The sequence below is a fragment of the Nelusetta ayraudi genome, unplaced genomic scaffold (genome assembly GCF_046127955.1).
Source record: "Nelusetta ayraudi isolate G7.1 ecotype Tasmania unplaced genomic scaffold, CSIRO-AGI_Nayr_v1 ptg000128l, whole genome shotgun sequence".
In the NCBI taxonomy this organism is placed as follows: domain Eukaryota; kingdom Metazoa; phylum Chordata; class Actinopteri; order Tetraodontiformes; family Monacanthidae; genus Nelusetta; species Nelusetta ayraudi.
The window spans coordinates 942,984-962,434 of NW_027466178.1; the positions used below are offsets into that span (position 1 = coordinate 942,984).

General features: G+C 44.5%; 3 protein-coding genes and 1 long non-coding RNA gene across 5 annotated transcripts; 3 read left to right on the forward strand and 1 right to left on the reverse strand.

The window, feature by feature from the left end:
• Positions 1-25: 25 nt before the first annotated feature.
• LOC142904514 (receptor-type tyrosine-protein phosphatase eta) lies at positions 26-6,117 on the forward strand. The gene is made up of 11 exons (XM_076050659.1): positions 26-311; positions 997-1,085; positions 1,177-1,441; positions 1,819-2,061; positions 2,745-2,993; positions 3,079-3,199; positions 3,683-3,819; positions 4,390-4,647; positions 4,849-5,115; positions 5,710-5,807; positions 5,964-6,117. The coding sequence occupies exons 1-11, from the start codon at positions 263-265 to the stop codon at positions 6,036-6,038; spliced, it is 1,851 nt and encodes a 616-aa protein (XP_075906774.1). The 5' UTR covers positions 26-262; the 3' UTR covers positions 6,039-6,117.
• A 136-nt stretch (positions 6,118-6,253) lies between these two features.
• On the forward strand, positions 6,254-9,874 carry LOC142904517 (CD209 antigen-like protein C). The gene is made up of 7 exons (XM_076050664.1): positions 6,254-6,380; positions 6,535-6,633; positions 7,926-8,024; positions 8,117-8,277; positions 8,545-8,669; positions 9,012-9,160; positions 9,306-9,874. Exons 1-6 carry the CDS (start codon positions 6,323-6,325, stop codon positions 9,151-9,153), a joined length of 684 nt encoding a protein of 227 aa, XP_075906779.1. The 5' UTR covers positions 6,254-6,322; the 3' UTR covers positions 9,154-9,160; positions 9,306-9,874.
• Positions 9,875-9,878: 4 nt separating this feature from the next.
• Positions 9,879-17,610, reverse strand: capgb (capping protein (actin filament), gelsolin-like b). 2 transcript variants are annotated; one of them, XM_076050662.1, is made up of 9 exons: positions 17,453-17,610; positions 13,740-13,941; positions 12,342-12,491; positions 11,874-12,032; positions 11,647-11,796; positions 11,060-11,146; positions 10,523-10,655; positions 10,351-10,442; positions 9,879-10,267 (listed from the first exon to the last, which is right to left on the reverse strand). In XM_076050662.1, exons 2-9 carry the CDS (start codon positions 13,935-13,937, stop codon positions 10,202-10,204), a joined length of 1,035 nt encoding a protein of 344 aa, XP_075906777.1. In that variant the 5' UTR covers positions 13,938-13,941; positions 17,453-17,610; the 3' UTR covers positions 9,879-10,201. The 2 variants fall into 2 exon arrangements, with proteins under 2 accessions (XP_075906777.1, XP_075906778.1); XM_076050663.1 differs by having other exon boundaries at positions 13,740-13,938; positions 17,453-17,584.
• Positions 10,589-12,253, forward strand: LOC142904519 (uncharacterized). Its single transcript, XR_012929417.1, has 2 exons — positions 10,589-10,712; positions 10,994-12,253. It is a non-coding gene; the product is annotated as an uncharacterized LOC142904519 (long non-coding RNA).
• Positions 17,611-19,451: the final 1,841 nt, after the last annotated feature.

Below are 19,451 nucleotides of genomic sequence, written 5' to 3' on the forward strand. Positions count from 1 at the left end.
CCGCTGTTTTGCATTTTGTTGTTTGGACAGATGTAAACTACACGTCATGGAAATGTGTCGCTGTTCATATTGAAAGAAGCCAGTGTTTCCAGTCAAATGTGTGGTTAGTTAGTCCAGTGGATTGATGAAGGTGGTGTTACCGTCCCAGGAGAGAGTGTCAGTCTGTGCAGGCTTCACTGCAAGTTTCACGAAACCTTTTCTTGAATCCTGAAAAAAATTGTAATGAACCGAAGCTGCTGTTAAGAGTTTTTAGGGTTTCAACATGGGAAGATGCACGGTGGAAAACAAAGTGTGTGTTCTTGTTTCTTGGGGTGAGTCCTTTTCATGATTCATCATTACAAATGCAGTATTGAGGAGGTGGAGATTAACTGTGTAGTAACAATTATTCTTTTTTTTTTTAAAAAGTGTTTTTGAATTTGATAAACAGAAGTTCATCCTTGAAGGGAAATGACCTTGTTACAGAAACAGGGATGTTCATCACAGCACATATAACAAGTCTCAACAATATAAAAGTAAAAAAGTATACTGTAGAATCATCTAATGTACATACACTGAAAAAAAATTAAAAAGAACTGACATTTACAGCCAAGAGCGAATGTGTACCTCTTAATGATGGAGTTATTCTTTAGGGATGTAAATATGTGAAAACATGAAATGTTATTCCACCCTCTTCACTAACGGGTCAGTTATGTGGCAGCTGGGTCTCTGTAATCAAACCTTCTAGATGGTTCGTAGCAACTCTGAATGTTTGTGGGTGCAGCTTCCCATCAAACTGATTTGATCGAGTGGTGATGGTTCCTTTACACTTCTGTTCCAAATGATGGCAATTTTAAAGTTTGTCACATCTCTCAAATTGCAGAATATTTTTTATCATAATGGCAAAAGAAATATTACCATTAACTCTTCCATTTTGGAACATATAGTATGTCAGAAAGATTGTATTGAGGACAAGTTGAGTGTCATGCTCCAACTGATTGGTTCTGCTGATCCCTGCAGCTCTGATGCTAATCTGCAGCGCTGTGGAGCGAGATGACTTCCTGATCAACACCCACCTCGCCTGGGAGCAGGCCAGGAATCACTGCCAGGTTGACAGGCTGAAATCTTTTAACTCCTCTCCCAATAAGTGAATATAAGCAAATATGACTGTGAGCCATCAACCCTCTGTCTGTCTGTCAGGGCTGTTTCAAAGATCTGGTGACGGTGAGCGCCGACAACAACGTGGTCATCGCTAACAAAGTGTCCCACACCTCCTGGATCGGCCTTCAAAAGAAGAACAACACCTGGTCCCGCTGGGCCAATGGGGATCCACTCACCTTTCAGAACTGGAGCCCCGGCACTGAAGCCTTGGTCACATTGAACACTTCCTGTGTGGCCATGCTCACCTTGGGAGTCTGGGTGGAGAGGAACTGCCAGGAATCTCTGCCTTTCATTTGCTATGAAGGTCATTAGAAAAGAGCAATGCCTCCTGCCCCAAAAAGAAATAAAATAAAATATTTATTTACTTATAATAAAAGAAAATATTTGGATCCATTTAAGGATTTTAATGCAACTCAAACTAGGACAAAATGTTTCCTGTAAATTTTTAATATCCCCGTAAAACTGGGCCTGAAAAGAAATTGAAAATATGATATCTAGTTTCTTTATCAAAGAAAATATTAAAAATCTGACAAAAAACATAAAATTCCTCTTGGAAATTATTATAAACTAATCTGCAGGTTTAAAATAGGAAAACTAAAGGAAACGTTTAATGAAAGTATTGTTCTTCTTCAAACTTTTCTGTTGTTAAAACATTGGTAATCCCTCCATATTTCCTCTCAGAGCGTTTCTTTGGCCGTGTGACTGTAACCACGCTGAATGCCAGCAGTGTCGCCCTCTCCTGGCTGGCCGGGCCGGGGAACATCTCCCACTACCGGCTGGAGGTCCGAGGCAGCCAGAGCCTCACAGTGAAGGGCACCAGCTCAGATCTAAACGGCCTGATGCCTGGTACCTCACACTCTGTCAAGGTGGTTCCCATCAAGTGCGACCAAGAGCTGAACCCTGCTGAGATCTCCTTCAGCATCAGTAGGTCCAGAAGAAATACTCTCATTAGATTCACTTACACTTTGAGACAATAATTCATTGTGTTTTCTGCCTGGGTTCACACATTTTAAAATGCATTCCATGTGCAGTGTGCCTGATGAGGGAAGGAAATACTGTGTATCAAGAATAAAATGAACTCAGCCTTATTCTTTTAAGATGTAAACTTTTGGCCTCATCCCAATAATTGAAAGCAGTGTTTGTGCACTGCTGTTCAATGAGCTGCGAGTTGCAGGATCTTCTGGGAGATTATTCATCATCAGGTCACTGATTTCATTCTAAATCCATGTTTGAGTTAATGGTCTGATGACAGAATGGGCTTTGATTTAAACTAAATGTGAAGCTTCACTCTAATTACACATGAGGGAATGGAGAATTAGAGAGTGAATAATAAGCGATCTGTGTCCATTATTGCTTTTATTATTGGCCAAGATGGAATGAAGAGTTCTTGTGCTTTTATAAGATGTTTTTTTTCCTTTTTTTATTTTTTTTTTTAAATAAAAAAATAATTATATATATATATATGTATATATACATATATATATATGTGTGTATATATTTGACTTCTCTGCTTCAAATGGAACATTAAGCACAATTCATTTTTAAACCAAATCATACTATGACTTTTACAATTAATCGACAAACAACATTTCTGCTCTTGTCCAAAGTTCCAAACAAAGTGGAGAACCTCGACGTTTCTATGGTGACTGAGAACTCTCTGTCACTGGTGTGGACCAAACCCTCTGGAAAGGTGGATTTCTACTGGGTGGAGGTGGATGGCAGGAGGATAAAGAGCCTCCTGGAGGATGTCCAGGTGGAGGGTCTGACCCCTGGATGCTCATACACCATCAGGGTCCAGTCAGGAGTGCAAGATGCAAAGAATCTGAGCGCAGAGTCCACAATCACCGCCTTCACAAGTGGGCTGACGTGACGAGAACCACATAGCCGCGCAGAAGTTTCTACCTTCTGTGTGAAGACCTGACTCCATGTTTTGTGTTCCAGAGCCAGCGGAGGTGGCGGAGCTGAGAGTGTCTGACAACACCAACAGCTTCATGCTGCTCACCTGGAAGGTGGAGGTCGGCGAGGCCACACACTTCAGAGTGGAGGCCAAGAGCAACCAGCAGTAAGAACATCTGCAATGACACCATAAAGATGAGAAGAACCGCTGTTTGCTGCTGGCTGTTTCAAGTAACCTCGTAGTTCAAAACATTCATTAAATGAATCCTCAGTGGCCACTAATCCTTCCTTCCTTAAGCTTATTGAAATGGCTGGAAGGTTTATGTGTCTTATCTCTCAGTCTCTGATATGATGCCTCATACAGTTGTTGTGTATCTCCGGTGATTGGTATGTCATGATTAATTTGCTTTAGAAACACAGTGATTTAGCTTCTATATCCAGGAGTGGCCACCAAAGCTGAGAGCTCTATTGTTCTTTGGTGTGACTGGCTCCGTCTATTATTTCATTTCATTGTCTTCAGTGACACAATATGCTTTGAATTAAGCTGTAACCCTTTGAAATCTGTTTTCTCCTCCATGAAAACTTATTATGAGACTCCTTGGAAAATCTTTTGCTCAGCACTGACAAAGCATGTTCTTCTCTCCGTCAGCATGTTGTTTAATGAGACGGTGAGCCAAACCGAGGCGAGGGTGCGTGGCCTGCCCTCGGCCATCCAGGTCAACCTCAGTGTGACGGCCTTGGCTGGAAACAATACAGGAGAGACTGTGACCATTCTCAGCTACACCGGTAACTGAGTGTCCATGGTGTCCTGCAGCATCACTCACAACTTCCTGTCTGTGTTGAGCCAGGGGTGGAGTCTAGTTTATTCTAGTTCTATACTCTGAGTCCCCCTCCTCCTCCTCCCAGCCGCTGTACATCTGTCCATTTATCTGCTGCTGCTTCAAAACAAGACAGAACCAGAAGCTCCATCTGGCTCAGTCACGCATTTAAGCATCCAGCATCCACATAGAAGTGACATCGTAAAAGACTGATGGTGTCATTGTCTACATGTAAATGTACTGTAAGCAACACAAGATATGTTAACAGTCATTTACAGTTGGACTTTAATGAACTGACCAAATAAAGAAAATGAATAAATAATAACATATCAAAAGATAAACCATCATTTTAATCACATTTTTAAACGGGAAAGAGAGCGATGTGTCACAAAACAGACTGATAATTATCTTTGTGCATTTTTTAGTGGCTGTATTGTCATTCAGGACCTTTTCCAGTGGTTCTACAGCGAATAGCTGCGGATCACAGAGACTCCCCCACTGTGTTGAGTGAGTCTCAGTACTGTGACTCTCCCTCCAGTTCCTGGACCAGTTTCTAACCTGACCCTGCTCACCAACGAGAGCTCCCTCATGGCCAACTGGAGCCCCCTGGTGGCCGAGCAATCCTCCTTCAACGTGGAGCTGCAGCTCCGCGGCAATCAGGTGGAGGTGTTGCAGAAGCTGCTGGAGTCCAGTGTGCAATTCAGTGGGCTGAAGAGGGGAGTCAGTTACACGGTCAGCGTCTCCATGGTGATTGGAGGGCTGACGGGTCCGTCTGTGGAGGCCTCCATTTACACCAGTGAGTCTCCTGCACCACCACCATCTCCACAGCAACCATCGCAACAACACACACAGCAATGATGACTGCACTGTGATCTGCTGTGATTCTGTGTTTCTGCTCGTTCATATGATTCTCATGATGCACTGCAGTATGCAAATGGTGCACTACAGTAGTACTAGTACTCTTTTATTCTAACATTCTGCGTGTGGTTGTGTTCAGCGCCGCTCCCCCCTTCAGACATCAGGGTTGTCTCCGTTGACCATGACCAAATCACCTTCACCGGGACGCCGCCGCCAGACTCTGAAGAGTTCAGCTACTCTCTGAGGATCAGCTCCGACTTCAGGGGCTACAGTCACTCTGAGACGGTGCGCAACATGAAAAGCCACACCTTCTCAGACCTGAAGTCTGGCACCAGGTACCAGCTGGAGTTGCGAAGCGTGGTGAACGGAGTGTTCAGCGTTCCAGTCTACTGTTTACACAGCACCGGTGAGACTCACAGGGATCATCACACACTAAAAACTCACAGATAATGCCAGTTTATATATTCAGTGTAATGTGACATAGTTGAAAAATGCCGGTTTGGCTGCTGGACTCTGTAGAGATGCATTGGTAATTGATAGGTCTTTAAATCTATAAATCTAATGTATATTTTCAGAGTTGATGTGGAGCTGAATAGTGAAAAACAATCAAGACGTACAACAATCAGACACACAATTGAATGCTGCAAAGGGTTCTGCTTCACCAGAATCACAATCACAATACTTTGTTCATCCCCAAGGGAACTTTGCTCTTCGTTGCAACTCCAACTCAATGTGTACAAGTAGAGACTGGGTGCAAAAGTAGGCAGTAGATATGTAATAAGAAATATCAATAAGAGAAAAAAAACCCAATATGATGTTATATTGTGTCCAAATAAAGTCATGTGTTGCTATAGTAAATACTTATAATAAATCATCTAAAGCTTGTTGTGTTTCCACCGGACACAAACACTATCCTAAAGTGTTGGCAGACGTCTGACCTGTAAACTGGAGACGCTTCCTCATTCTGCATCCTCTTCATGCTTTCATTTCTGTTCCTCAGTTCCAGATAAGATAGAGGTCAGCCTGTCCATGCTGTGCTCCTCAGCACAAATCCTGCTGTGTGACAGACGCAGCACCAGGGATGACGTCTTCAAGCAGGTAGCTGCCGCTGCTCCAGGCGCCCACCAGACAAACACAACAGCACGAATATGGTTGTTGGATGATGCATTGTATATATATATATATATACATCATTTCTTTTGAATATGCAAGAATATGACTAATGTTGTTCCTTTTCTCCACATCCCTTCCCAGCTGTACGCTTTGTTCGACAAAGAGTTTGGCGAGAACATTTTCTGGGAGCTGGAAGAGCAACAGAGTGAAAACTGAGTGTGTGGATGTGGATGTGGATGTGGATGTGTGCCCATACAAAGGAACAGAAATGTAGATTTGATCGTGTATTGAGCAATAAACACGGGTGTTTGAGAGTTTGGGACGTTTAGTCGGCTTCTTGTTCTTGTCACATTTCACTCCTTTGAGCTCTGAGACGCTGCTGTCTGAAATATTAGCAACATGGTGTTTGTGAACTTTGTCACCAGCTTCCTCCTTTTGGGTAATAAGAGCAAAAAAATGAGGAAGGGGCATTTTCATTGAGCTGAAGTAAAGGTCCAGGCATGACGACGTGGGAGATGGAGCCTGGAGGAGAGGAGGAGGAGCTGGAGGCAGCTGCAGGTCACTTCACTCTCTGAACTACGGCACTAACACATAAACCATCAGCTTTTATCCAATAGGGGTCAGAGGTCCGGGGAGAAAGTACAATGCAAGGTAAAGACCTGGCGGGTGAGAGTGTCTCTGTGATGTTCATGACGTTTTGTGTTGGACGAAGGACTTGGCAGAAGTGGTCAGCTGGTGATGTGTGGAGTTCTATCTGCTGCTGCTGCTGCAGTCCTGCTCATCGGACTGTTCTGGAGCCTGGGCTTTGGTGGTGAGTGGAGCGCGCGCGCACGCACACACACACACACACACACACACACACACACACACACACACTACTTCTAATTAGGGACTGAGCCCCAGCAGCTCTTCTTCTTCTTCGTTCGATTGTTTTTGTTTATTTACTTATTTATTTAGCCATAAATGTGTCTTTAGCCCCAATTCCCACTGGCCAAAAAACGTGGTGTTTTTTTTTTTTTTTTTTTCAAATAATTGGCATTTGGTGGCGGTGGAATCTGCTCGCCGAGCCGCGCTGTTGCGCGACAAAACGGGTCAAACAACCCGGCAAGCGACCCGGGTCAAAATCGGCTCCACACCAATCGGCTTGCGATGGAATTGGGACACCCGGGACAACGCCAAGTACTGACGCAAAAGTTTTCGATGATTTCATCAGCGCTCGGTAATTGTTCGTTGTCCTCTGGCTGTTTCGCCCGCTGCTCGCGCACAAAATGGACCGAAAAAGGCCCAAACAATCGCTGCACGGCGGGAAGCGGCCGCGGAGGTTCAAGTCTGGCGGCAACGACGTCATCGTTCCACTACAGCCAAAAGTGGCCAACAACTAAGAACACTGGCCACCGCCGGACTTTTGAATTCTGGAGAACTTTCATCGTGCGATCTCAGCGCGACGACGTCAGCAGACACGCAGCGGTGAAAGCGGACGGGGTGCAGCTTGCCGGCGGGGGGGGCGGGGGGGAGACACACCCCGCTGGGTTTGGTGCGTGGACACGGAACTCAATGCCGATCGCTTCCGCGACGTCTCGCGTCCAAAAACATGGTGACATCCCGCTAATTTTAGTGGAACAGAGGCTTATGTGAAAAATATGCATCCGTTTGTTTTAGTGTATAAAGTATGGTTGTAAAAATCTAAAAATCTTCCTCTTCCTCTTCCTCTTCTTCTTCTTCTTCTTCTTCTTCGTTTGTGACTTCCCCATCCCCCCGACGTTTCGGGGGGATGGGGAAAAATGCAAAAATGCAAAAATGAGAACTGTAGCGGCTCCAAAGCGCCACATACCGACAAAAAAAACCTTCTTCTGAAACTAAAATGGCCTTGGTGGCCATTTAATGTTTTAATTTTCCATTCCATTTTATTTTAAAGCTTTTCAGATTGAATTCAGCAACACAAAGATTTCTTTTACTTTTTCTATCTTGTCCAAGTTCATGTTTGCCATCATAGCCACTCTGCAGCTGCTAGGTTGTGCCTACACTGTCGTTCATTAATAATTTCACCCACAATGCAACAGCTTCTTCGTCACTTGCTGCATCTTGTTGTTTGTCCACTGGTAGCTGGAGTGGCTCAGACCACTGAGGTGTCAGGAAGTGAAGAGCAGCAGTGTGAAAGACCGGAAGACGACCTCGAGGTGATGCTGCATGCTGCCATTGGAGGTTATTTTTGCATTTCCCCTTTTGAAACAACCATCTATTCACTCGGTGTCTTGTCTCTCAGGTCCAGATCAACTCTGATCTCTCCTCCACAGACTCCAGCGTGGACTCGTGTCCTGCAGGCTGGTCCTGGTGGAGCGGCCGCTGCTTCTTCTTCTCGGTGGGGTTGCTGGAGGACCGTCAGTGGAACCAGAGTGCTGAGTTCTGTCGACAGCAGGGCAGCAGACTGGCTGTCATCACAGACGCTGCTGAGATGGTAGAATCCATTGAAAGAGGGAAATGTTAAGAGTTTAGATCAGACTGACTGACGTGGAGAAAACATCCCTTTGAGAAAATGCAAATCAACTTGTATGAATGTCTTTGAAAACCCAACAAATTCGTAACTAGATTTTGGGTTCACACCAGGAGACGGAACCAGTTTATTAGTTTAGCCTGAAACAGAAGAGAATAGAAGAGTTTGCACGTGTGGAACTGCACTGTGGGAGACAACATGTACATTCTCATGTCCCCACTTCCTCCTCAGGACTATATCCAGACGGTGATGAGGAAGTTCTCAAGGGTTCCCTTCCTGTGGGTGGGACTGACGGACGCCCTGCAGGAGGGTCATTGGCTGTGGCTGGACGGCTCACACCTCCAGCACCACATGCCGTGAGTTCACAAATTCTGAGCTTGTTAAGAATGAATGAATATGTGAGCATGAATATGACGTTTTGTAACGATCACATTTGGGTAGATTCTGTTGAGCTGATTTGCCAGAAACATGCATGCAGTAGTGAAAGCACACAAACAGATGCTAATCTTGAACTGAGGAATGTTACACGGAAGATAAGGACTTGAAGTGATGTGGGTCTAGAAATAGTTTGTTTACTTGCCCTACGTGTGTCCAGTAATTACATTTCCAGTCAAATGGTGAAATGTGATATTCCTGTAAAAATGATAAATAGATGCTAAATATTTTCTTGGCAAATATTTTGTCGTCATGTTTGCCAGGTGTGTGAAGGTGGAGTGGGATGCTGAGGACAGGGACTGTGCAGACCTGCGGGGAGGAGGAAAGGTCTTTGCTGCGAGTTGTGATGCTTACAGTCCGTGGCTCTGCAAGAGAGATGTATTGCTGGGAGCTCAACATTTATAGATAGAAGACAATCAACAACCGCCCTGCGATGAACTGGCGACTTGTCCAGGGTGTCACCCTGCCTTCGCCCTAAGACAGCTGGGAGAGGCTCCAGCAGAGCCCCGTGACCCTGAATAGGAATAAGCGGGTATAGAAGATGAATGAATGAATGAACAATCAAGAACCAATGTCATATGTACCTCACACACACACACACACACACACACACACACACACACACACACACACACACACACACACACACACACACTTTATCCTGAAATGATGTGAGCAGATTAATCAAGACAACGCTACAAACAGGTAGAAATATGCTAATTCTAAGAAATGCTGTAAACTTCTTGTCGCCGGTGGACTTGGTATTCTCCATCAACATTCCAGCACATGGCTGTTTGTCTGTGTTTAAAAAAAAAATGCAACAACAAACAACCTGATCAGATATTGATTATCTCTGGAACACAACATGCTAGTTTCTGATTAGAGACATCAGGGCTTCTGTGAAGTTAAATTCTTGTGATTGTTTATCTAAAAACCATATTAGTGGCAGGATGTTGAGAAGATACGGTGCAGATGGAGCAAAGCAGCTGATAATCTCAGAGCCACTTCAACAGAAAGGAAACTGCACATTTCAAGTGTCAACGTCAACAACGAGCTATTTCGCCGAGGGGATCAATAAAGTTACTTCTCTTCTTAAGAGGCCATAATAAAGCAAAACTGGAAGTTCTCCCTGTGTTGTCGTTTCAGGTTTATTTTTCAGATGCGGGCAAATCACAACAATGAATGATGTAAAAAAAAAAAAAAAAAAAAAAAATCAAATTCAAACTCATGACTTCTCTGTCAATATTCTTAGGAAGGAACTAGCACAAGAAAATTTTTAAATATAAAAGTGGCATCACGTCTCTGTCTCTACCAAAAATCTAAAATAAGCTCTATGTGCTTCATCAGCACATTACCTTACAAATATATACATATGAAATGCATGTTAAAAAAAAAAGTGTACTACGTTGCATATTTATATATGCACAGGCAACTAATTCCTCTGTTGAAATGTTTAGTTCCAGTTTTTGAAGAACTGCTTGAAGATGATGGTCTCCTTTCCCTGCGGCAGGATCTCCACCTGCAGCACAGTCAGTACCAGCAGGTCACAATAACATCTGAGAGGTGTTAACGAAAGATCGGAGCGCTCGGAGGGGGACAAACCTGAGTTTTCATCCTGGGATAATTCATCTGATCGATGAATTTGTCTGCCATCTTCAGGGCCGACTGCTTCTCCTCAGCATTTGCTCCGTTTCCTGATTGAAGCACGACATGGTGAACAGTGTGTCCGCCGCCCCTTATCTAGGAGCATTCTGACTAAAGACTGTATATGGACCTTTCCAGACGAAGATCTTCCCGTTGGCGCCATTGTCCAGGATGAAGCAGTCCTCCCGGACCAGCAGCTCCTTCCCAAACGGACTCTTCTCACACACCTTGGTGACCGTCATGGAACCCGTGGCGTCGGACACCTGACCAGTTGGAAGGAGACGCATTCACAACTTGATGTTCAATGGAGTGTGTTGGAGGTACTTGTCATTTTTGTAGTATTTAATTATTTAGTTTTGTTTGGCTTGTTTAATATACCTTTAGTTTGATCATAATATTTGTTGTTATTTGAGTTAATGTGAATACTTATGAATTATTCTATAGGTATCTTATAGCTGGGCCACAATCTGTAATCTATATACTGTATATGGTTCTACAAAGCAGCAACAGCAGCCATTGTTTGTTCATTTGTTTGGCAACGGAAGAATAAGCCTGACTCTTCTGATTCATTTGATTTTGTTTGTTAAGTTTGGATATGAAGGACAAGATCAATGGAATGGACAAATGGCCACTGGAGAAGGAACAGGTGATGTGACCTTGCACCGACCTTGTAGAGGGAGGCCACGTTGGAGGTGTCTGCTACTCTGTCGTCCTCTGGCGTGCTCTCAGCCAGCGCCGGCATTGGACCCAGGACCTGCTCACAAACATGCAAGTCAGAAAGACGCCGCAGCAGAGGGGAAGAACATCAGCGTGACTGGATCAGGGATGAGAAGAAGATGAACTTCGCTGCCACGATTCCGTTGAAAATTGTTGCGCAATGACAATAAAACACAATTCATCTATCTATCAAATAAAAAATATTGAAGAGGTGCAAGGCCCAGATAATTCAATCCGAAAAAATGAAAACTGGCCAGCAAAACTCGAGGGTCCATCTCATGAAATCTTTCATAATGATCTCAGTGACAGGCGTCTTGGATCAAATACAAATGTGTTTTGATCGAGACTTGACGGAAAAGCAGTGAGATCATTATAAAAGATTTCTGGAGATGGACGCTTGAGTGCTGCTGGCCCGTTTTTCATTCAAGGGCAGTTAGCTGAGCCTCTCCAACAGGATCACTGAAGAGATCACAGCAAAGCAAACATCCCTGGACTTCTCCAAACACCTGGATTTTCAAATGAAAGGCGTGTGTTGACCTTGATCATCTCCTCAGGCTCCTCCCCCTCGCTGGCATCCACGATGCGGGCCTTGCCGTGCCTCTCGGTGTCCCGGATCAGTGAGGCGATCTCACACACTTTCTGCTTCTCGAAGACGTTGGCCTGCGAGCCGGTCCACGACACTATGGTCTGGAGAGGCAGGAGAACACTCGTCTTCATCATTTCCACTGGCATGGTGTTTTCCATCCCACCTGGCTGCTCCTTACCTGGCCGAGGTCCAGGATGAAGCAGTCTCCCTTATTGAAGCTGCTCCACGACAGCTCCACCTCCTTGGCTCGGATGTTGCGTTTGCCTTTGATCTGGTAGAGGTGCTGCACCGTCCCGGAGCCCTGAGTCTTCCTGAAGCCCGACTCGACACCGCCGTCCTGATGGCAAAAATAGCAAGTTGACATGCAACTAACGTCTCTGTCAGTGCAGGAAAGGGATTTTTGTTTTAATATTTAAATGGTTATTTATACTTTATATATCTGGATATATTCTAAAAGTACCCCCTTAAAAAAAAGAAAAGAAAAAAGGGAAGCTGCCCAAGAAGCTGCGACCCAACAATTGAGAAATGCTGCAATAAACAACCTCTGAATTTCTGCCATATTTTCATTCTATTTTTCCATTCTACTTGAATGACTTTCCCAGGAGAAGGACCATGAATACCCAGTGCAGAGCGAGTGAGGCCTCACCTTGTAGCTCACTCCTCTGGGGAACAGAGCCATGAACTCGCAGGTCTCATTGCCCTGGAGCTGCCGGTGCTGGATGGGCTCTCCGCCCAGGAAGTTGTCCAGCTGGGTGGCCAGCATGGCGCACGCCACGCTCTCGTCACTCGATGACTTCTCACCTGCGCAGCATCAGAGAGGCACCGCATTGAAAACTAAAGAGAGAGTCACGACGCTCTGCTGCAGAGGAGACGAGTCGTGAACTGGAGCCTGGAATTCCAGGTTGCTTCAGGTTCCTTCAGGTCAACCAGATGGTTTGGCTCAGCTCGCCATGAGGAGCCGCTACTACCACCACATGACTGGTATGAACAGTAGTGATGAGTGATTGGTAAAGAGAGAGAGAGGGAGAGAGAGCGTGAGGGAGGGAGGGAGGGAGAGAGAGAGAGAGGGAGAGAGCGAGAAAGGGAGGGAGGGAGAGAGAGAGAGAGAGGGAGGGAGGGAAGGAGGGAGAGACAGAGAGAGAAACAGAGAGACAGAGAGAGAGAGAGAGAGAGAGAGAGAGAGAGAGAGAGAGAGAGAGAGAGAGAGAGAGAGAGAGAGAGAGAGCGCTCCCTGAGCTGTGACAGTTGGATTACAAGCTGGAGACAACGGTCTCATCCGAGTGCTGCAACAATCCTGCTGCATTTTTAATGCAGGGCCCAACCCCTCCCACCCCCCCTTCAGCCTCTCCCACACCATCTCCTGACACAGCAGGTCAGCGCCGGGGCTCGCATGTCATCACCACCGATGGGAAGCTACTGGCTTCAGCACAGAGCGGCGCAGGGAGCTCTGGACAACAGAGACTCTCAGGGAAACAGGAGACGAGCCGACAGGAAGATGTGGCCACTGTTGTGATGTTGTTTTAATGCTCAATATATATCAGGTTTCTAAGCAGACCTTCAGTCGTTTTTAATTTGAGAAAAAGAAACAATCAAGGAACTTTCCTTGATGTCAAGAAAGTGTCATCATAATGCTTAACATGAAAGATCCTTGTTTTAAATTCTTGGAGTTGCAAAAGCAAAGGCTCCATTGGTCTTAATAACGATGCAAAATAATCAATATCATCATTGTAATTTTGCAAAAATTATCAACAAATGTATTGTTTAATCAATGGCAAAAATAAATCACTTTCAACCTCCAGTACTTTCACTTATACCAGAGTATTTTTCAACACAAGTATCAATACTTTCACTTAAGTACAAAATGTAAATAATTTTGCCACCTCTGCAGTGCTGTACCACTACCAATTAGAGAAGAAATACATCACATTATTTTTGATCATCTCCATATTTCTGCCTGCTCCTCTCCTCCTCTGACCAATGACCTGCTCAGTGAGTCTCGCTGATGCATGTCGCTGGGTGGCACGCCCCTTTAAAGCCGCAGTACCTCACCTATCCACATGTGCAGTTCTCTGTCGCCCTCTTGGGGGTTGTGCAGCACCAGGTAGGAGTCTCCGTTGTAGAAAGCTCCCACCAGCGACGGCTCCAGCAGCACGGCCTTCATCTTCTCCACCCTCCACACCCACAGGCCCTGGTCGCGAACCTCGGGGCCAAACTGACCGGGTGCGGCCTTGAAGAGGAGCATGCTGCTGAGAGACAGTGAGGTTCTGTTACAAAGGACAGACAGTCAGAAAGCTCTCTGGTCTCAAAGTTGAGTAAGAACAAAATGTGAATGGTTGATGATAGAAGAAGAGGAAGAGTAAGAGGAAAACAGGAAGTTGTGATGCAGTTTCCATGGTGGAGAAGATGCTCAGTGCTGATGCAGAGTCACAAGACGCTGGCCATCAAAGTGTCAGCAGCATCAGTGTGTGAGAAGGCACAAACTAACTCCTCAGTGGACTGCTGGTGGGACACATTAAGGGACTGTGGTGTGAAAGACTTGAATGGAGCCAGAATAGGAACGTCAAGTGAGACGCCTCCAAACCACAGCTGCTGACAGCGGATGTGGTCACATGATGATGATGATGATAAGCGCCATTACACTCAGGGCTGACAGCAACCAGCGCTTCTCTGCTCTTAATTACCTCAGACAGTGTTACACCACATGTTTACGCAACACGCAGCAAGACCTCGTCAACACACCTGAGCTGTTGCACCAAGTCATCCCTGGTGTGGATGCAGAGGTCTGGACATTGTTGAGTACACGCGGTAAATGTTTTGGCTGTAAATTTACAGTGAATAACTGGCAACTAGTTGCATTGCTTTCACAGTAATTTTACTGTAAATATTTGACAGTAAATTAGAGTTAAACTTCAACTACATACTGTGCTTTGACACCGTCCATGCCATGAAATTACTGTGATGTCGCAGCATGTAGTCATTATTCACGGTACTTAACTGTAAACAGTAATTGCCTGTTCACTTGCACTTTTTACAGTAATTTATTGTGTTAACAGAAGTGCGTCAAAAAACTATCTCAAAGGAAATCTAAATACAACATTTTACTGTGAAATCATACAGGAAAATTGTGATTTCGCTATAGATTCTCAATTCAGTATTTTACTGTGAAGGGACACTGTAAACTGTTGTGAAATCCTTGCAACATTTAGCAGTGCAGCAACGGCCACTTGGGTCTTTTTAAAGCTACAACCAGGAAGTACTAAACAAGACCATCGCTGCTACATATTTTCCTGCCTTTGCCACTGAGCTGAGAAGAAACATTGACGTTGACAGATTTTTTTCACTGGCCTTTTCCAAGAACTAACGTGATGAGAAGTACAATAAAAAAAAAAGACGTTCAAGACAATGCAAAATGCCGTTAAGATATTTTCAGTGATTTCAAGCCATCCTGCTTGAGAACACTTGAACTCTTTTCAAACTTGGAGTTGCATTTTAATGCAACTGCATACACAAACTTCAATATTAATCTTTCATTGGTTGAATTAAGGGAAGATAAGATATCCTTTTTATTTGGCATCATTCTATCTATACCGGATATTATCTATCGGAAGCTGCAGGAGGAGCTCTAACTGCTAATCATCCTCACTGTGGTCGGGCACACAGGAAGTGAGCGGCAGATTTGCAGCTCTGAGCTTCACTTTTCTCGGCAACCTCTGCCGCAGATCAGCACATTTCAGTTACAGTCGATGGTTTCAAGGCAGCAGCAGAGCCTGGTGGAATGAGCTGGAGGCAGCGCCGGCTCTCTCTCCACAGTTACAGCACAGCATCAGTAAGTAAAGAGCTCAGAGAAGGAGAGCTAAGGTCCACTTAACTGCATGATCTCCTCCGGTACCTGCAACATGCTGTCTGACTCCGAATCCATTCTGTGTGTCCAGTGGAGTGTGTGAGAGTGCGTGAGCGCTGCTGGCCAGGTGGAGTGTTTGGAATCACCTGCTCTGGTTAGACTATATGAGGCAGGTAACCGGAGCCTCTGTGATGAAAGCGGACCTGCTGCTTGCTGGCGGGGGCGGGGTGGAGGCCAGAGTCGGGTTCCTGCTCAGGATGAATACTGGGAGATCGACCCGCTGACTCCTCCACGTCTCCCTCTGCTCAAACAGCAGCTCTGCGCTAAGTCATTCGCACCTGGACGGTGGTTCTTGTGAAACAACACGCCTCCGTTTGTTTGATATTGTTCAAAAAGTTAACAGAGTTCGCTGCCCTCACAGTCACACTGCTGAGTTGTGAGCGGTGCTCATTGGTCTGTTATCCAGCACAGGGCTTCTCAAGGAGGGTGCCAGCAGACCAGGGATGCTGCCAAATGAGTAGTTGAGGGGCAGGGGGCAAATTTTTTGAGGGGTGGCACCACAATGGCTTGTAAAATGTGAGAAACACTGAACACATGGAGGAAATACAGCTATTTTATGGCTATCAATATCATTTCTTCAAGTTCAGCAGGCCAGATTAAAAATCTTAACGGGCCACATATGGCCCTCAGGCCGTAGTTTGCCCATGCCTGAATTAGATAACTGACTGCAATTTTCCTGTGTAACTTGATATGATATGATGATATTATTTAGGCAATTAATATTTTAAATGACAAATGGATGAGCAGGTGCTTTCAGCAGTGTGTGTGTGTGTGTGTGTGTGAGTTGTGAGGCAAAGTACAAGAGATGTGGTTTGTGTTATTTTATGACTAGAAATGTTACGCTTAAAATATTTTCACATTTGAATGACGATTATTTACATTTACATTTGATTAATATATTTGAGTAATGTGAAATGACTTTATGAATAATGAATAAGTTATGTTAAATGTACCCGAAAAAAAACAATTCAGTGTCGTCATCTAATAAATTTAGAATAGCTACGGTAGAAAGGGATGTACCAAAAATCTAAATGCAATGGTAAAAGAAACCTCAAACATAACATAAACTGCGGAGAGTGAAAATTAAGACTGTAATTTAGGGGTGCCATGGATAAAAATGTTATTTTATTGGGCCAAAGAAGCTTGAGAAGCAGTGATCTAGCGGCTGTGGAGAACAATAGCTCAGAAAGTTTTGAGGGTTTCTTCATTAGGAAGAGACCTCTTTTTTCTTTCCACTTATTCCATAATTTATCCAATCAGCAAGAAGATGAAATGTTTAAAAGCTCTTTTCTTAATTATGTCATTTCAAATTGTTGGTTAAACAGAAAAAATGAGTAATGATACCTTGGTGTCACAGAGAACAGAAAGCAAACAAATCAGCAGCAGGGGGATGAAATGAGGAAGAGACAACCAGCTGTGGTTGTCGCCTTCAACTGTCCATTGCGCTTTGATAACTGTAAAGTAGCAACTCGTGAGCTCGCAGAAAGAAGTGTGTGTGTTTTGTTAAATGAACAAAATCAGGCTTTACTTCGGGAATTTGTAAAGCTGCTGCAGATAAAATCAGAATAATGAACAGTTAGTGATGATAAGGTTAAAAAGAAGAAGAAAGGTTGAGAGCAATAGTTCTTCTCTCTTGTTAAAAGCAGAAAAATCAAGGCAGAGTTTGAATAACAAGACGTCAGACAGAAACAATGACGGTTTGTTTGTCCCGCTGTGAGATTCCTGAGCAAAATCCCAGGAGAAAGAATGTGATGCACACGCAAGAAGAGACAAGACTAAGACTAAGACACAGAGAAAACAACCTTTCTTCTTAATATCAGATTAATCAGATTCTCAAATATGTAAATTGAACTAACCTGTGGGAGAGAGTTGCTGGTGCTGGGACACGTCTGAGCAGGCAGTGAGGTGAAGACAGAGTGAAGAACAACACGTCAACTCACAAAGATTTTCTCTCACACAGTTGCAGAACTTCCTGACTAAGCCCACCCACCCTGAGTCACACCCGAACAGGGTGGAGACACCATGCAATTAGCCATGCTTTTAGCCATGGTGTGCGTGTGTGTGTGTGTGTGTGTGTGTGTGTGTTCTGATTGCTTAGCCCCCTCTATTAGCTTAGCATCGAAGCTAAGGGAGGCTATGGAAATCAGCTGTTTTCATAGCCTCCCTTAGCATCGATGCTAAAAGAGGCTGTGTGGAAGCAGCTCTCTCTCTCTCTCTCTCTCTCTCTCTTTGAGTTTGTCTTCTGTTTGTTTAGCACCCTCTATTAGCTTAGCACCGGTGCTAAGGGAGGCTGTGGAGCAGCTACACTAAAACTGTGTGTGTGTGTGTGTGTGTGTGTGTGTATGTGTGTGTGGGGGGGAGGGGGGGTAGTGGGAGGGGGGTGGTGGTGACTCAACCAAAGTTTGAACAATATCACCACGGTAACACACACACACACACACACACACACACACACACACACACACACACACACACAGGAGATCAGAAGATTGTGTAGGAGGAATATACGCCCAGGGTTCTGTGGCAACTTGTTGACATGCACTGTTGCACAAGCAGCATGTGTGCAACGTCATTTTTCATCAAATGAGATTAAAACAAAAAGGACAAAAACAGGACTCTGAACACTCAGCAAAACAGGAAACACAAGCTGTATACATTGTGCCTTTTCTTTTATTTAAACCGGAATATAGAAAGTTTTGTAAATAGAGTCCATGGGACCAATTAAGGATGCTATTTGATTTCAACCTTCACAATAAAAACAAAACTGAAAAGAGGTAAACGACGACAAAGTTATGTCCTGCCCGTTTCTTCTGAGAAGCAACCTGGCAGTGGCGCCAACTGTTACTCTAACGGTTCTCTACCCCCATCTAGTGGCCAAAAATGAAACGTACCCCCATTGTGCCCCCCGCCAAAACAATTCTTTACTTATTAATGACCTGAGATATTTAAAGGCGAAGGATACATCAAGTCTTTTAAGCAAAAAGAAAACGAAAAAGTAGTAACGCAATAAACTATTTTAAACCCCGTTTTGGCGCCTTTCGTCGCAATTCAGAGCGCGGTGTGACGTCACACACGGCAAATGAAGCGGGACTGATATGTACTGACGAGTGCCATTTTGCCGTGTTTCGCAAATTTCCCTTTTCGATGGAATCGGCTTCCAAACTTGCGCAATGAAACCAACCCTGAAGAACTCAACCTGCGAGCCTCAGTCACCTTTGACCCACCCCTAAAGAGGAAGTTGAGGGAGGGCGTTCAGATTAATGCGATAACGAACAGATGCGAGCTTGTAGTAAAACTTTTTTTATTAAGATTTTTCGAAGTCCAAAAAACAGAACAAAGATACAGAGAACGAGATAATGAATTAATTTCTATACAGTGGCAATTTCAAGTTAAACCTAATTTTGCCCCCAAAAACATGTCTTCTCAGTTTGAAACCCTGTCTCTCCCTCAAACACACCAATACAGAGTGGCACAACCTGGAAGTCCTGCTGGTGTGAAATGACAGCACAGCACAACAAGCAACAAAACCAACCCGTCAGGAGGACAGTGTCCACTATGTCCACTTTACAATCTCCTGTCTGACTGTCAACCTGTTTTGCCTGAAGCGGACCTGTCATTTCAGAAACGATGTTGGAAGAATAGTTTCTCTTGACATAACTTCCAGTTTTGAGTCAAAATATCGCCGTCTCTCCCCCACGTTTCCACTTTTCACAGGTAAATAAACTGGTAGGAAAACAAAAAGAAAAACAATACAACCAAAACACTGATTTCAGCAACATGAAATCACTTGTGGATGAAGAGGGAGGAGAGCGAGTTCTTCAGATGAATGATGGGAGCAGTGAGAACAGGAAGCAG

Coding starts and splice junctions, on each gene's coding strand:
- LOC142904514 (XM_076050659.1), top strand. CDS start 263: ATGGGAAGATGCACGGTGGAAAACAAAGTGTGTGTTCTTGTTTCTTGG. Junction 1,442..1,818: donor GCCTTTCATTTGCTATGAAG/GTCATTAGAAAA, acceptor ATTTCCTCTCAG/AGCGTTTCTTTGGCCGTGTG. Junction 5,808..5,963: donor GGGATGACGTCTTCAAGCAG/GTAGCTGCCGCT, acceptor ATCCCTTCCCAG/CTGTACGCTTTGTTCGACAA.
- capgb (XM_076050662.1), bottom strand. CDS start 13,937: ATGCTCCTCTTCAAGGCCGCACCCGGTCAGTTTGGCCCCGAGGTTCGC. Junction 10,656..11,059: donor ACGTGGCCTCCCTCTACAAG/GTCGGTGCAAGG, acceptor CCAACTGGTCAG/GTGTCCGACGCCACGGGTTC. Junction 10,268..10,350: donor ATCCCAGGATGAAAACTCAG/GTTTGTCCCCCT, acceptor ACTGTGCTGCAG/GTGGAGATCCTGCCGCAGGG.
- LOC142904517 (XM_076050664.1), top strand. CDS start 6,323: ATGACGACGTGGGAGATGGAGCCTGGAGGAGAGGAGGAGGAGCTGGAG. Junction 6,381..6,534: donor GGAGCTGGAGGCAGCTGCAG/GTCACTTCACTC, acceptor TGTTGGACGAAG/GACTTGGCAGAAGTGGTCAG. Junction 8,025..8,116: donor GCTGCATGCTGCCATTGGAG/GTTATTTTTGCA, acceptor TCTCCTCCACAG/ACTCCAGCGTGGACTCGTGT.